At 38.8% G+C, this 17,578-nt stretch overlaps 1 protein-coding gene across 3 annotated transcripts in view; it reads left to right on the top strand.

The window, feature by feature from the left end:
• The window catches only part of LOC139941480 (G-protein coupled receptor 54-like), a 112,140-nt gene that overhangs the window by 56,718 nt on the left and 37,844 nt on the right, over window positions 1-17,578 (top strand). For all 3 annotated transcript variants that reach the window (XM_071938005.1, XM_071938007.1, XM_071938006.1), the window contains one exon: window positions 3,321-3,780. In XM_071938005.1, coding sequence (XP_071794106.1) covers window positions 3,340-3,780 — 441 coding nt within the window. In that variant the 5' untranslated portion in view covers window positions 3,321-3,339. The remainder of the gene's footprint in view (window positions 1-3,320; window positions 3,781-17,578) is intronic.

The following is a 17,578-nucleotide window of genomic DNA, read 5'->3' on the forward strand; positions in this document are numbered from 1 at the left end:
GTTTCATCAGGCACAAATTATCTGGCTACGTGTCTTAAAAGTCTAGTGCAATGCATGCAACACTAAAACCATATTTACGGTGTGCTTTTTTTTTCTACCATATAATCCCCAAAATATTATATCTATTGTTACGGTGGGCTCGTAAAAAATAGCGAGTTAATGAATTGAATGGGTTTCAAAATTATTAGAGAGCACTTTACAAATTACCAATTAGTCAATACATCGTTATTATATTTATTTAATTAAGGTTTGCTGACGTCAACGTTATCTTCATGTACAAAATGTCTAACCCTTTTTTTTTCTATCATCATAAATGAGTCCCCAAGGTCTTAAAAGTAACATTTGTTGCATTGTTCCGGTGTTCTAAGCATAGTAAATAATGGCCCTTTGTGATATGCCGTTTGCAGTAGTTGTTGCTTTCTCATCGTCATACACGTATAGCACCTGGCTTATTATTGGCTCGGCCATAATGTATGATGGATTTGTTTAATACAATAAAACCATGATGGCCTTACCGTTGTGGAGGTCTGAAATAATATGAGAATTACCAGTACCAGTATTATTATTATTATTATTATTATTATTATTTATTAGACCAATACAAGTTACAACAATCAAGTTACAAAAGCACGATACAGAATATCAACGCAATACAAAAACTAAAAAAAAAAAAAAAAAAAAAAAAAAACTATCTGGTGTTATGTGTGTAAGCACTATTTGCCCATTTCAGTCAGATTACTCGAAATGTATTATAGTGTCATAGCTCCAGTTTAGTGAGTACCCGCACACGCATGCAACCCTCCTAAGTGTAAACCGGTACTTTGGACCCTATACGGTTACCCTGCCTATTTTATTTAAACTGTAACTTTCTTGTTTGGCAACTTTTCGCTTGTTTAATTAAGGATCATCTTACTCTGTTTGAATGTTTACACCTACCATACGTACTACCTATTGTTTTCAATGTTTGAATGTGTACACCTACCATACGTACTACCTATTGTTTTCAATGTTTGAATGTGTACATCTACCATACGTGCTACCCATTGTTTTCAATGTTTGAATGTGTACATCTACCATACGTACTACCTATTGTTTTCAATGTTTGAATGTGTACACCTACCATACGTACTACCTTTTGTTTTCAATGTTTGAATGTGTACACCTACCATACGTACTACCTAATGTGTTCAATGTGCTTGTTGGCGTAAAGCGGTCTCTTGCGCCACCCCACTCAGACAAAATACCAACAAAATACTCAAACACAAGAACAGAAAACATTGACAATAGATTAGAAATACAAAACAAACTACATTTTTAATGGAAGTGCCCAATCTTACAGTCCTGCCCGCTACATGTCCACCTTCACGAGCTAAATAGTGACACGAACAATATGAAGACGAACAGAGTACATATTATAGGCTAGTTTGAAACGTCGATACCACACCGGCTCTTCCCAGAGCCAGCACTCACACAGAAGAGATTTACACACGGGTTGTACTATTAATTATGATATTATTCCTATGTACAATGGTTTGTTCTAACCACCTTAAAGACAATGACCGAAACTCTGGCCCCAAACACAAGGAAGAACGATAATAGTAACACTTCTGAACGAAGATTTATAACGGCCCCTTTAAAGACAAATACCCCAACCCTAAGGTAGAGATCTATTTGGGCATTACGCATAATTGGAGACTTTATCTTGACCCTGAAGCCTGAATTTGTAGCTTGGACAAATCCCTCTGTCACTCAGTTAAGCAGAACTTGAATTAAGGGGGTGATTTATGGAGGGGCTGAAACAACAAAATTGACTTGCTGGCGAGTTTCGATTTTCACTTTCCTTCGAATTCACTTTCAAGCTGACCCAATTAAGAATAAAAAAGGAACGGTAAAGGAAAAGTGCACTTGCTGTAATCGAATGGAACTTCGGGATCTATTGCTTCTTTTAAAATCCTGATATTTGTTTCTGTATAAATAATTCAAAAATTTGTGTTTAAATGAAATGCAATATCATGTTATTTTTCTTATAGTGTTTTATGATACACTTTTACAAAACACATATACATTTATGAGACGTGTTAGTCTGGCAATATAACCAGAGACAATGCCTAAGTCGGAATATTTCATGTTTTCATCACAAACTTCACATTAATTTACACACGAATAGAGTAGAATTTCCTGGCTAACTTCCAGGTTTTCTGGCCTTCGAAATGAAAAATATAACACAAAAAATAATTATATGTATTTGGAACTTACTGTTGCAAACTGTTTATCAACAAAATATACATACTGTGTAAATGCAACAATTGGTTAATAGTAGCCCGACGATTCGACCTAAGTAAGGCCTCTCTCGAATGCTACAATTGTTATTTTATTTCATACTATATCAATAATAATACAACAATCAATACAATGACTCGTAAAACTTGTTGTGTAACTGCTCATAACACATTATGAAGTCTTGTTTATAAGTGATGTTTCATCTACTTAAGTGTTGAACCCATTTTATTGATGAATATCTACCCGTTCGAGTCCCACATAAAAAAAGGCTTTCTCGTCTGCCATTTTAATTATGATAGATTGATTTTGCTGGTACCACTTTCCCTCTGGCAAAGAGCTTAAACAAAATACCAGAAAACATGGAAAACAACAAAATGTTTGAAACGTTTGAGGATAATTGCCTCCGGCCTCAATATTAATCTGGTTGTTTTGACATGCAGACATATGTTGCTTTCAAGACAAACCTACAGCGTGATACCTGGTACTTGTTCCTTTGCAAGTATTTTATTATTCTTGTACCACTCACTGCAAAATAAAATAGAAACTGACATTTTCTAAAACTCAAATGTTCAAACTCACAGTATACTTTGCATGCTGCCATTTATTTGTCCACGTTTAACAAATGCCGCTGCTTGATAAAGCTTATCCTTTACCGTCAACCTTCATTCCCGTGCTTCGTTACCGTGCCATTCAAATAGCAAGTTAATGACATTTTCACTTTGCCTTTGGCCACTCATGACGTAGTTAGGATACAGGGGGCGGGCTTTACCGGTCGAAGTAAAATCAATCGAGTCAGAAGCTTGAGCCTCACTCATCACAGCGGATAGATACCTGACGGATGCTGTGAGGAAGAGTTCTCCAGTCTTGAAGAAACATAACTAAAGAACACCACCTTTGCTAGAGTGAGGGTTACTGTTTTGCGAACCATCCCATGGCACCAATGTTGCTGTGTGGGGCGAGGGCTCGCTCCCGTTACAATTACTGACTTTTTGTGCTTCAGATCAAATAAAAATACCTGCTTTGTTTATCACTTATTTCAGCTTCGATACAGAACCAACCATGACGGACTCGCAAGCATTTGTTACGGATATCGCAACGACAATGGTGGAGGTGTATGGACCAACCAACCTAACAAGCTTGTTTGACACCACAAGCTCGTACATCAGTGGCCCGTGCACCGAGGGGAACTCAAGCCTCGGGGATGGGGTATCTCCAACTGGTATGGACATGAAGTTCCCTGATTCCTTTTTAAACCCAATCCGGATTGTCATGCCCATCATCATGGCAATCATTTCCATCATCGGGCTAGTGGGTAACGGCACTGTCCTCTGTATCATCTTCAAATATCGAGAGATGCAGAACATTACCAACTATTTTATCGCCAATCTGGCACTGACGGATGTTGCCATGCTGGGCATCTGTGCCATTCCCACTGCGGCTGGTCTAGCAGGAATGAAAATGGAGGAAGGACTGTGCAAGGGTGTTAACTACATGCAGTTTGTGAGTATATTATGCAATTTAAGTTGTAATTTAAATGTGATATACGCGTCTCTAAATGTTGTGGAGTTATTAGGGGCCTGTTTAGCTTCGCAAAACTGTCACTTTCGTCCCAACACTGTACAGGCTTGCAGTTGGATGAGTTTTCTGCTACAAGGGATTGAGGGTGGGGGAGGGGAAGGGAGAGTTACACATTGAGTCGCAAGCACAAGGTCTACTTTTTTTAAAGAGAGCTTCGCGGTTCAGCACCGTTTACAACATTTAATTTTGAGTAGTGCTTGTTCTTAAAGACAGTGTACACTATTGGTAATTACTCAAAATGATTCTTAGCATAAAACCTTACTTTGTAACGAGTAATGGGGAGAGGTTGGTAGTATTAATTATTGTGAGAAACGGCTCCCTCTGAAGGGACGTAGTATTCGAGAAAGAAGCAATTTTCATCGAATTTGATTTCTAGACCTCAGATTTAGAATTTGAGGTCTCGAAATCAAGCATCAGAAAGCACACAACTTTGTGTGACAAGGTTTTTTTTCTGTCATTATTATCTCGCTCAAATTTCACAGGTTTGTTAGTTCATGCATATGATGAGATACAGCAAGTGAGAAGATTAGTCTTTGCACTTAGCAATTGTGTCTACTGTCTTAAAAAAACAATCCGTGGTTGAAAAATTTCTCACACTTTTTTTGTCTTCACATTCTCCCCGAAAAGCGCGCCAGACAGAACAAAACAATTCCTGCTTATCGATCTCACCTAGGTCTGTTTTGGTTCACTTAGGGACCTGTCCTAGGACTGTATATGCTGCACGAAAAAATTTTCAATCACCACAAATTAAAGCTTAATAAATGGGGTTGGAGAACAACAAGTTCCAACCTCCACGAAGTCGTACAAGAAGGAGAAAACTGATTCGAAGAAACGTTAATGTGAAATCTAGCATATCGCATTGGGAAAAGTGGTTAAGAAAATTCATATTTTTAGTCCTATATTCATAATGTCTTGTCCTAAAAATAATAGTATTGTTATTGTTATTTTATCAGACATGGTAGTATACAAAGACGTCAATCTTTCTTTCCTGACTAATCCGTCAGATGCAAGTTGCCAAACATTTCATCAGAATGTGTAACAGCCGCAATCAAATCACACAAGACAGGCAGATAAGTTATTTGGCTATATTTTGTGTAGGAACCAACCAAAAAACAATAAAGACAAGTCTTTGTTTGATGGATCGATTGCACAACGAGATAAGACTGGTTTCAACTGAGGATTAGTCCTATGAAGACCAAGCGCAAGTAACTCGACCTGTCTCGAGAGAGTTTAGTCGGAACTCTTCGTAAAATTTATCCTTGGAACGATGTATGGGGAGGGGTGAACAGGGGGGCTGTGTATTCTCAATTAGGTTCTACGGGGAACAAATGGGGGGGGGGGGTGTAAACCTCAACGACGTTTAAAACACGACGTTTGTAACTATTAGTTCTCTGTTGACAGGACAGACGTATCCCCATACTTTTGTTTGGGCACTGGCCTGGTGACCAGTCTTTTTTTTAGTCGTTTTCTTCCATTCTGTGCTTTTTAATATGTGTTCTGCGCCTTTGATCATTTTGTATGTAAGGGGCGCAATATAATCGTTTAATATTACTATTATTATTAAACAGATCACAATAGAGAAACATAGAGACAAATAGAGTAGCAAGGGCAGATCCCGGCAAAATCCACAATTAGGGTGCCGATGCTACCCTGCAAATAAAAGATTTTAAAAACATATCAGACAAAACGAAATGAGGTGAGAGGGTCACGAGCAAACAAAAGTATATACAGTTTGTTTTAGGATACAATCGAAAAGAAAAATAAGCAATAATAAAAACACAAATTTAACTACAAAATCTTGTTTGTGTTTTATGTCGCAAAGGAAGAGCGCCTTAACCTAAACATATGGAACGATCACACAGCAGAATCCTGCACGAATCGCAAAATGACATTTGGACCCCCCTTTTGTTTTGCTTTAACGAGTCAATTCGTTTACTACACATGTTTTGACACTTGGCTGAAACAAGTGTCTTCCGAGTTGGCTCAAAATGTACTTACTGTGCTCCATTGACCTGGTATGGAACACATTAAAGATTCTATGTCTGATTTTTGGCCGATTTGACCCCAAACATTTTGATTTAAAATTCAGCAGGTATTTTTATGGGGGTCGATAAAGTTACAAGCTTTTATTTGAGCCATTGCTCGAAAAAAATCCGCCAATTATTAGTGGCAGTAAAATAAAGTGCTCAAAATTAGTTTTTGTCGGGATCCCGACAATATATCACGTGACCAATTCTTATGTGTTTTATAAAAACGTTTCAAATTTTTGTCATGGTTCCTGACCATTTAAAGTAAAAGTTAACCTTTTTTTTCGTTAGAGCGGGTGATACTCTTTGAAATACCATTCACTCAAAAAAATTTTTTTGGGGGTAAAACAATCAGACATAGCATCTTTAATTGTCGTTAATGAGTTGCCCCAGTTTCTTCACAGAGTGCAAGTGTTCAATAATGAATACAGTAACGAACGAATACAAGAGTAGATTCATCAATTATAAGTAATCCTACAAGCTCATTGGGGGTAGAAATGCAAAGAGTGTACCACTTACATGTCAACCTGACGTCCAAGGATACATACGGGGTGTCAATTAGATTGCAAACTGAACAAAAATCGATCGAGCTTCCCTTATACAGTCGAGAGAGGAGGCGAATAAAAAAAAATCAACCTGATTCGCTTCTGGCCAACTTACATTGAGAAGGTTTTTTAATCACGGCGCCTGTCATTCCGTAAAGTTTGACTCGTGGTAAAGTGGTATTCTCATACTATGTCTTGTGAAACATGGTTGTCGATTTAACATGATTCATCGTGTGGCTCTATGACGTGCTTCCTCGTTTCGTCTGAAGATAGTTTCATTTGTCAATACGTGCATAAATGTTGACATACATCAAACCTTTAACTGTGTAGTACACTTTGTGTTTGAAGTATTTGTTGTGTTTGTCCGTCGTCATATTCCAATGTAAAACAATAATAAGTAAAAAGAGAACACAAAGAGAGAAAGCAAGAGAGAGATGAAGTGAATTGTGTTTATTCAAAATGTATAGCACTGAACAAAATGTATGCGACATTGTTACGGTTGGATGTTCAAGTATTGTCTTTAAAAGCAAGTTACCGCAATGTGAAGGTGCCTGTGTCAACAAAACATAACGTAGATACAATCGATATCGATCAAACAAACACTCAATCAAAAGCGGATCATAGCGAGTATACACTCGTTGTCGGCACATTGCTATTTTGTTTAGATTCAAAACACACAAAACCAAACTCGCCCTTTCTGTTATGCGCCATCCTTGACAACTGACACCATATCATATTATCGTTTGGTGGATAATGTATCAGGTTAGAATAACTCATTTTCTTTGATGATGACTCTAAGAATGAATCAGGACTTTACCCTCGAACAGCTTTTCCTTCTCCTTTTCTTATACGTTGTAAGCAATTAAGCGCTCCTGCGTGAGAAATCCAATGTTAACAACTGCTGTTTTTTTTCTTGAAGTTGTTATTTTCTTCATTGAATTAAGTGTATTCAAAACCCATATCGATTTTCCTTTTGTCCTTAACCCAACAAATCAATGCTACCTATTTTTAGTTACGTACTATGATCCATGTCGGCATATTCAAGAGGCAGTTGTAAATCAGCGTATGTTTTTGACCAGTTCGCTGAAAAGGGGTGGCCCTAAACTTGATTATAGACTTAACAACCCACTGCAGAACAAACGAGTACATTGGAGTGAATGGAAAACGCGGACTGCCAACAACGAGGCGTAAAGTGTTGTTGATCTTTGACCCATGGTTTTCTCGCGCACAGCTTGATGGAAATTTGATTGTGATTGTCTTCTCTTTAAACATGAACAATGTTCCCCTCTTGTCCACATTGAATTCTCAGAACATAGTGGTCCGTCATGCTTGATGTGTTAATTACATGCGATGGTTCTCCAAAAGTATTCTTTTGCAGAAACGTTGACAGTTGACACTTCTAGTCTTATGGTGTATGCACTTTTTGTATTGGACAAAAACACTATGTCCACAGATTTACACTAAACTTACACAGTTTGAAGATAATGATAGTAAAAGGTTTCCCGGAAAATATTATCTGCTGAGGTGCTGTAGTTTGTATGATACCAAAACTATTTTAAGCATTTACAAACGTATAAAAACTACAGCACCTCAGTAAGTAATATTTGAAGGGATGCTTTCCACTATCACTATCTTCTAACCCTGTAAGTTTAATGTAAATCTATGGACATTTTGCCAAAAGTACCCAAATCGTTTAAACACACAATACACTAACGGTTATTACTCAAACTAGTTATTAACATAAACACTTACTTGGTAACGAGCAATACAGAGCTATTGGTAATATATAACACTGTGATAATTCTCTTTTTTTTTAACAAGAGGTAATACTTCTAACTAAAACTTTAGAATCCGATAAATACTTCAGGTCTGGTCCCTTTCTCATGCACTTGAAACCACTCTGCAAAATGAGGGCGTTTTTCTGTCAATAATATTTTCTTACAAATTCGATGACCAATTGAGCAAAACATTTGCACAGCTTTGTTATTGTATGCATCAAACAATTGTTTTGATAGGCCGACACCAATGTGAGCAAAATTAAATAAAAAAATTACAATTACCAAACGTGTCCAGTGCTACTATCAGCCGTTTGCTTCTTACACAGCCTTAACAAAGATTGCCCAGCAAATGAAAATGTAGAGTGTCTAGCGCAGCACTCAATTAAGCTTTACACATCTACTCAGATATTATTATTATATGATTAGTTTCTGTCATCTGAAGGGTCCATGCGAAAGAGTTGATACGTGTGGTGTATGTGTGTGTGTGTCTGTTCATGGAGATATAACTCTTCGAGGCGAAATACTTTATTATAGCCATTGAATTGAAGATAGTGCACCATAAGGTTTTAAGTGCAGTGTATTTGGAAATAAGAGGTTTCACGAAGGAGTAATATCTAGGTCGACACAGATAGGCCAAGTGTATATATTATGCATGTCGTATACAACCTGTACCAAATGACTAAAGAGCAGTACAATACAACTTGCTTAGTTGATGTCTCCAACGCTCCATTTATTTCCTATATGCTAACTATTTTGCGGTTTTCAAACATCCTATTTAACTCTAACCACATAAAATCAAACTCTAAAGACGAACATAGTACACTGTTCTAAACGTCGAAACCACATCGGCTTTTTTTTAAGTTAACACTCCCTCATCATAAATATAATATTAGGGCCGTATAGGCTATACCCGCAAGGATTTATAGTTAAATCCTTTATGCCAACAACATACAACACTTCAAACACCACTTATCATGATTGCTAACCAAGTTGCGCTTTGAGGATTCATACGTTTTATTGAGAGGATTTCCAGTGCTCCATTGCCTTCAATTAAAACCCAGAAAACATCCCCATTGTTCAGTTTGTGTGTCAAAAGTGCCAATACACTGTTATTCGGATTCACAAGGCTGTTTGGATTGACATGTCGAAACTAGAGTATTTTGCCATTTGTCTATTCACCCTTTCACTCTGCCCAAACTTAAATTCGGTTTCGAGCGTGCGGGGTTCTTTCATTTTAAATGGCATGCCCATTAGAGACACATGCGATATAACAATGCATAGTTACTGTCAACTAAAACTTAGAACAGTGAAGCTACTTTGGCTGAGTTGACCTGTCCTAGACTTTACGCTACGCTCCATATCCCTTCACAAATTGGCCTGAAACCTTCCATTATGGGCAAGATCTAGCATGATGATGTCTCCATTGACGACACTGTATGCAACATCTCCACACCGGAGGAAATTTGATACAGTTACAAAAGCCTGGATGAAATGCATCCATTTTTGCGAACCTGCAATTTGTCCCCCGATAAATCGCATCGCGAAGGTAGGATTTAATGTGGGTTAATACCCCCTTCTCGAAGCACCTCTCACTTCTCTTCTTTATCGAGCTGCCCTCTAAAATGGGAATCCTCCGACCAGAATTGCAAGATTAAGCACGGAATGGAACTAAAAGGAGAACCTTTCATCATAACATGCCCTACTCCACATTTCGCAAGCCACATTTTTTGAGAGATATGTTTATGTTTTCGGACAAATTTCACTTTTATCTCTTTCGAAAACTTTGATATGAAATTAACATAATACAAGCTTATTTCGTTTTGAAGTTTGTTCAACATCCCCGCATTACGGGGCTTTTTTTCTTCCACGGTTAACAATGAAGCCCGATCATGTTGCATATTTGGGATTAGTTTCCAAATTAAATTACATATTTCTTAAGAAAAATATAAACGCATTAAAAGCAAAAATCTACTGCATCGTATAACACACTTTTATTGAATTATTGATTGAGTGGCACACGGGGTGACTTGAAGTAAGGTATGTGCAATTTTAACTAAGTTAAATCATGGAACATCTTACTTCCCCATTTTGGTCGACGGTGAAATTAAATCTCGGTGTTCACAACTTCCAGCTGACATGACATACGAAAGAGTTATCCAAGGCCACGTATTTCGTCTGCCAACAACATTCCATGTACACGCAAAGGGAAGCACTCTACAGAGTGATTTACAAAATGAAACGAAAAGACACAGACATAAAGGTGACAATGTTGACAACGAAAGCAGCAACGGATAATGCCAACGGTATCGCAAACGTAACGGCAACGGCGACTATTGGCATCAATAATGACAACGGCAACGCCAATGGCGACGACAAATGCAACGCCGACCCCATTGCATTGACAATGGTAAAGGCAACTGCAATATCAACGTCAACGGTCAATGCCCAGGAGTGGTGACGACAACGGCGACGAAAGCACCGGCTATGTAAAGATAACGGCAACTGCAACGACATCGACACTGACAACGGCCACTGCAACGGCAGCCAACGCCTCAGTCAATGCCGTTGCAATGGTAAACACAATGGTAACGGCAACTGCAACCCCACTACTTCGAATATGACCAACGCCAACGCCAACGCCAACGCCAACGCCAACGCCAACGTTAATCCAACTATGACGACATCTGCAACCACCATGACATCAGCAACGATAACGACGACGCTGACAACGGTTACTGCAACAACGACGCTAAGGCTAAAATGCTAAAACGGCAGCGATAACGGCATCCGCGAGTGCAAACGCATTGGCAAAAGCATCGCCCGCTTGTTAATGCGTTCTCGACTCAATTTGGCAAATTAAGCGTAGACTTAAAAACAACTGCTGTAGCCCACTCACTGTTTGTGTGTACTTCGTTATAGCAACGTTTTTGTTTTATTTTTTATTTTTTTTAACTCTGGTTGGTGCTGCAGCTATATAGTATATATGTTGACATTATGTGTGTGGCGTAAGCTATTCTCGCTACATACGAAATAAGAATATAGACTGCACCAAAATTCAAGAATTGATAATTTACATTCACTTCCAATTATGTTGAATTCTTTTTGAGAAAAACATGACGCTTCGTGATATTTGACATTTTAGACACACATGCAAAAAAACATGCCGTGCGGCAAGGATCGGAATTTGTGTTATATGCGGCAAAATTGAAAAAAGGAATATGTACAGGCCCTGCGGCTTTCACGCAGTGCGTGACTTTTATATTGTCGACAATCAACTTTAACAAGAAGCCTTTCCTTTGGATAGTGTCATAGTTACTCTCCAGTTATGCTAGAGTCGTAAGGCGGCTCCATAATCTTGTTGCAAACGCAAATGTCACATAAGCACTGTAGCGCATAGTCATTGGTAAAGTGGCGTATGTTATATCATTTTGTGAAATTACACAATGGCAACTAAAGTGACACGTCTTTTATACTTTATATCTTAATCACAAAAACTATTATGTAATATGTCACGGAGCTTCCTGACAATTAAACTGGTAATTAATAAATCAATGTTTAAAAAAAATAAAAATAAATGTGTGGTTTTTGTCAGTTAGGTCAGTTCTTGATATGAGCGTGCAAACTCGAATATGACGTAATTTTCACCGGCCTTACGGTTTAACAATCGTGTCTTTGTGTTTGATAAAATGGTTGTGTGTATGCTGTGTCACTGACGGAGAGTAATAAGGATGCAAAAAAAGCAAACATGTTCAATGAAGACAGCAATGGGGGCAGGAAACCTTTAATTCAACAACGCGTCAGAATACCCAGTACGGATTTCATGTTACGTGAGAGGAAATGTTCAAACAACTGAAGCATGGCAGCGGTTATAACCCCTGCCTGTTAAAGGGGCAGGGTGCCAAACCCACCCGCCAGGGTCGCTTCCCATGCCACTTGTTTGAAAGGCGAAGCAGGGAAACTGTGACATCAAGAGCACAACCCAGATACAAACGTGGTGTGAAAATGCGTTGAGAAACTACACTTAGACAGTACCGTGCATTTGTACATCAATGCCTCCGATTTAACCCATTCAAGGTTTATTGTATTACACTCTAACAGACGCTCAAATCACAACAGAAATTTAGTTCACACCAGCGGACACTTTCCTTAAAACCTCCCCTCCCCTAAAAAGCAATGAAATGTTATCCCCGCACCGATGCTTCTCCTTTCGTCGTCGCAGGGAAAGAAACACTAAAAATCGGTTTTACCTTGGGAGAGCGAGGGAGAGAAAACCTACGACACCCGCGTGAGCCGCTGTTGTTTTAATTGATCAGGCGGTAGCTCAGAAGCCAAATGTAATATTACGGAAAAGCCCTACGCAAAATAACCGACGGCGAGCAATCTATTTCTTGTAGGGGTGTAAAACGAAGACCCGTGTTATACCGTCTCGTGTGCTTTGATATAAAAGAAAGCCCCTTTCATCGCTACGTGAACATATGATATTCCGACAACGGACCGTAGAAGAAGATTATATGCTTTCGTGTTATAAATTTCTGCTTCGTACACCGCGGATGTTTTTTCAAAGGTTACATCGCCAGAAGGGTCCCCGGTTCTTAAGCCCACGGTTGGCGCTCTAGAATGTGCAAGTATTTGTGTTGAATAAAATTAAAGCCCGCATCGCTGTGCACAGTCATGTGAGGGAGTTACAAAGGCTGTGTACAACAATAGAGACCGGTTATAAAGTTATTGGGTTGCTAGTTATTAATAGCAGCCATGCCCGTGATGAATGCCATCATTTAACAAAAGGAATAATTTCATTTTGTACCCAATTTCAATCAAAACCACCAGATATTAAATTTAAAGAGAAGAATCGAAAGAAGAAAAATCCATTAGCTTTATTGAAAGATATTCAGAGCTAGCATTGAAAAGGTCTGAAATAAACGTATGGCGGTTGTTACATCCCACACAGCCGCATGCATTCATTTCAATTGATGAGATGGATAAAGAGACGCACACGTTAATGAAGTGAGCGATTATTTTGGGTTTTTCAGCCGCAGTTTTGTCCCAGTTGTCCAATTTGTATTCTACTGCTGCTGATTTGGTAATGACTGCTACATTAAGATGGCCGGTTGATGTGAGTGACCCCGACTTATTGATCAGACCCTTTATAATGATCTCAACCTGATTAGTTTGAAGTTATCTTTGTCTATAATGGCTCGTTTACTAGTCACGCACAACCATGCTTTGCATCTTAAGAGGGGACAGAGCGGTTATTGAAAAAAAAAAAAAATTAGTAACATTTGTAATAGGTTTCTCTTTTGAAAATGTCAGAGGGTGGTAACAGATGAAAAATGAAGAAACTATACTCTAGATGTATGTATATTAGGTTTGCGGCTTTACCATGTGTGTATCTACTTGCTGGGTAGAACATGTTCTTTTTGAGACCTTGTCTTGCTTTATATTTTACTACCGAGAAGTAAATTTCCGGAAATCAAATGCCGAAAAAGGGCTTGCAGGCCTGAAGTCTTTTTTTCAGACTCAAATATTTTAGTGGGAAATTACCCCTCTCTCAAAAGCTGCGTTCACTCCCGTGGGAGTCGTTCCTAACACTGCACACTGCCAACGGCTCCCCTGTTCTCGTTACCGAGTACGTTACTATGCTAATACAAATTTTGGGATAAAAAATTACCAAAAGTGCCCACAGCCCTTCATGTCTACTCATACAAGTGTATAGTTAATAGTTCAGCGTTAACTTAACAGCAGTCAGCCTCTCGAGCTATTTTATTTCACAGCTGCTAATGTTTTCCCTACTGCGAGGCTAACACTAATTTGCTCCCCTTCTCAATTACAGAGGGCTCCAAATATAACAAGTCCATGTTTGTGGAGGACAGATTCATAATAAGACCTGGTTTTTGTGTTTGAATAATTGTAGCTAGGAAAAGCTAGGTTTCGGAATGTCATTAGTACGGCTTGTGTATATTACGGTGTTGTAATATAAGCTCAGACGCACTGACAATGACAGTGGATTAAAGGCATTGGACACCTTTGATAATAAAGTTTCCCCATCATATGCATACATTATAAACAGTGTGAAAATTTGGGCTCAATTGGTCATCGACGTTGCAGGAGAATGCTCTATAAAATCACCATTGTTGCACACTTGTGTGCTTTCATATGCCTAAAAGGCTTCATCAGGCCCGAAGTGTTCATCAGGCCTGACATTTTTGAGTGAGAAATTACCTCTTTCTCAAAAGAATAACGTTACTTCAGAGGGAGTCGTTTCACACAATGTTTTATACTACAAAAAACTCCCCATTCCTCGTTAAAGGGTAAGTTTGTATGCTAATATTATTTTCAGTAATTACCAATGGTATCCAGTGCCTTTAAAAGAATAAAAAACTATAAGAAAAAATCGAACTAATCACAACCAACTGCAGTTGTGTTCCCAGACAGCCATACCAGACGTGTAATCATTCTAGTGTCAAAAAAAAAAAATAGCCTGTCAAATTCTTGATCAATCAATGGAACACATGCTCATCCATATACGGGTATTTTCAAATACTCATGAGACTGTACAGTAATAGTGTACACATGTATTTTAAAAGTAGAGAAATGCAATGTTCAAAAACTTGATCAACTTTCTCGTCTTAAAGGGATCATTTTATGAGTTTTGGAGTAAATGAAACGTACGTTTAGTTTCAATCCTATGTAATGTAGGTTTGTATAACATATCACTAACCGGTGAACATTTAGTTCCTAAAGGTGGTAGCGTTTTCGAGATCATATTGCTGACAATCTGGAATGGTAATGCTCACACAGGAAAAATGTTCTGTAATTGGAATACACCATACTATGCGCAACTTTTTTACGATGAAGCTTCTCTATTTTGGTGGATAAACAGTGATAACCCTTGTTCCTCAACCGCATAACTTCAAATGAAACGTTTAAAAACAATGCATTATGATACTATGCAAAGCTGCCGTACCTCACACAAAGCAAGTTTTTAATATTAAAATACATACTCAGCAGTTGAAGGTTTACTATTTTCTTTTATTTTCTAACTCCCATACTCTTATTATTTAGTCGCGTACTAATCTGTTATTGTTAATTTGACGGGCACTCGCCTTTTCGCGCCTCGGCGACATCGCATAAAGTAAGCCGGCCCATGCGTTCTGCTGTAGAGTTAGCTGTTTGTTATGGTTTTTTCTTTAGTTTGCTCGCCTTTCACTTCACTTTTCATCAGGCCGACGGGCCCCTATTTTTTATAGGACAGGGGACAGAAAGGGAAAGTATGCCTCCTTTTGTGTAATTCTGTCGTTTACTGTGAAGTTGTTTTTGATTTCCCGGGGCGGTTTCAGACTACCTAAATGGGGCACGTTAATGAAAGTATAGTTCTGAGCAGTAAAGAGTATAATTCAACCGGCTTGTTGGACGAACATTCCCCCTAGCTCGTAGCGAGAGGGAGGGAGAGTGGAGAGTTAAAAACAGACGATCAAGATTACCAGACCTAAGAGCTAGACGATATCAATTTGAGATAAAGACGAGAGGCTTCCTCCATGCAAAATTCTAATCAGAATATATCAAAAATTGCCCCATACATCTACGACTCTTGCTGGAAGTGGGCTCTACATCTCTCATGGAGATGGTTGAGGGAATTTTGGTCTAATCAAGACGGGGCCAGTTGGGATGAAGTCCTGTTTAATAAACAATTTAATTCTGCCTTTTATTCTGGGTCTTATTCGCGGACCAGGTTATAGCGGTTTTCACCTTGCTAACACTGTTTTCTGTTATCTGCTCTTGATCCACTCCCTTAGATTAAAATAGCTCTACGTCTACTCGGCGAGTGGTTCAAAGGCAAAGCTGAGTGCGTTTTAAATTTGAAATGAAAAGTGGTTGAGGAGTGTTTTTATAATAAACCAAAGACAGAATGACCCACTGCCACATTTATCTATTCGAAATTTGTTTGTTTTTAACCGCCACGCACTCGCGATCAATTAAACGACGATCTTCTAAACCCAGTTTCATAGCACTGCCTAATGGTAGGCAACTTCTCGTGCTTACTGTAGCTGACAAATTTACTAAGGAGCTAGCGTATTTCACAGGTTAGCAGGAACACCACACGGTCATGTTTCGCGTTCACCGCATTGCGCATTGTGACGTTATTTATTTATGGAAAGTAAACACACAATTTTGCCATTTTTGTCCTTCCCCTTTGTTCCTGTGTACGTCTTTGTTGAGTTGAATTAAACACCTTCTCAAGAGCTTTATAATTGTTTCATAAAGTATATAAACCTCAGCGATGACTTATTCGATGCTGTGTCACTGTACCTCTCTTTAAAGATATCCACCGCGTTCCTGCATACACACTTATATCTACTAGTGGCGAACCACATCGATAATTTGTTTGATCAAAACGAATACACGAACATGAAATGGGTTCATTTGATTGGTAATGGTAGCCCGTACGGTCGGTGTTCCTTGTCTTTAATCGATCCGAAACAAACCAGAAATTGATATGCGGTACACCACCACTTCAAACACTATCCTCGCAAAATACATATTTGATTATTATGGAACCTTGATATCCCCACATCTTGTCCTTTCGGGAAGACTGGCGCTTTAGAGTCAAATTTGGCATTATTGCCGCCACTCAAGTACGCTACGTGACCAACAACTTCTTTACCTTAACGCTGAGTTTAACGTCATGCCCTTCACTGGTAGCACCTCGTTGAAGGCACGTGCGCATCTCATCAAGTACGGTTCCGTCCCGGAGGGGATCAGGAACATTTCTCGATGGTACTACTCGCTTTTCCGGAACTTTTTTTTCTATTTGATCTAATTGGGCATTGCATAGAGTGATTTATTTCAAAATTCGGATGGACACGACTTCGCATGGTTGTCAAGTATTTTTCTGGAGTTTACCTGCGACTTCTTCAGGAGATTCGTGTCAAAATAGTAGCAAAGGGAAGCGTTTAATTTGTTAATTCGTTTTGCTGATTTAACTTTCTGTATGCCCGAAGGCTCACTCATCGTGGCGTTCGGAGAAGCGCGGTCAAATCTAAACTCTCAACTATCGTTTCATTTTTGTTTTAAACCAGTTTTGGGATGTTGTAGTGTTCACACGTCGATAAACGTGAACTAACACGGCATGACAAATGTGGGGTCAAGTTATCGACTCTACAAAATGGCCGACCGTGTTAGTTCGCATAATAAAAACCACGGATTTTCGCGGCATAATTGTGTGGATCGTAATATTTTACTTCACTTATTGACCTCCATCGAAGACCATTTCGTCCGATGCGAGGCAACAGTGTCCCTTTAAACAAGCTACTGAAGTGACTTCGCTATAGGAAGACGCAGTGTGGTCGATTGGAACTCAAGCGAATCATGG

The sequence above is a fragment of the Asterias amurensis genome, chromosome 9, assembly GCF_032118995.1.
Source record: "Asterias amurensis chromosome 9, ASM3211899v1".
Classification (NCBI taxonomy): Eukaryota; Metazoa; Echinodermata; class Asteroidea; order Forcipulatida; family Asteriidae; genus Asterias; species Asterias amurensis.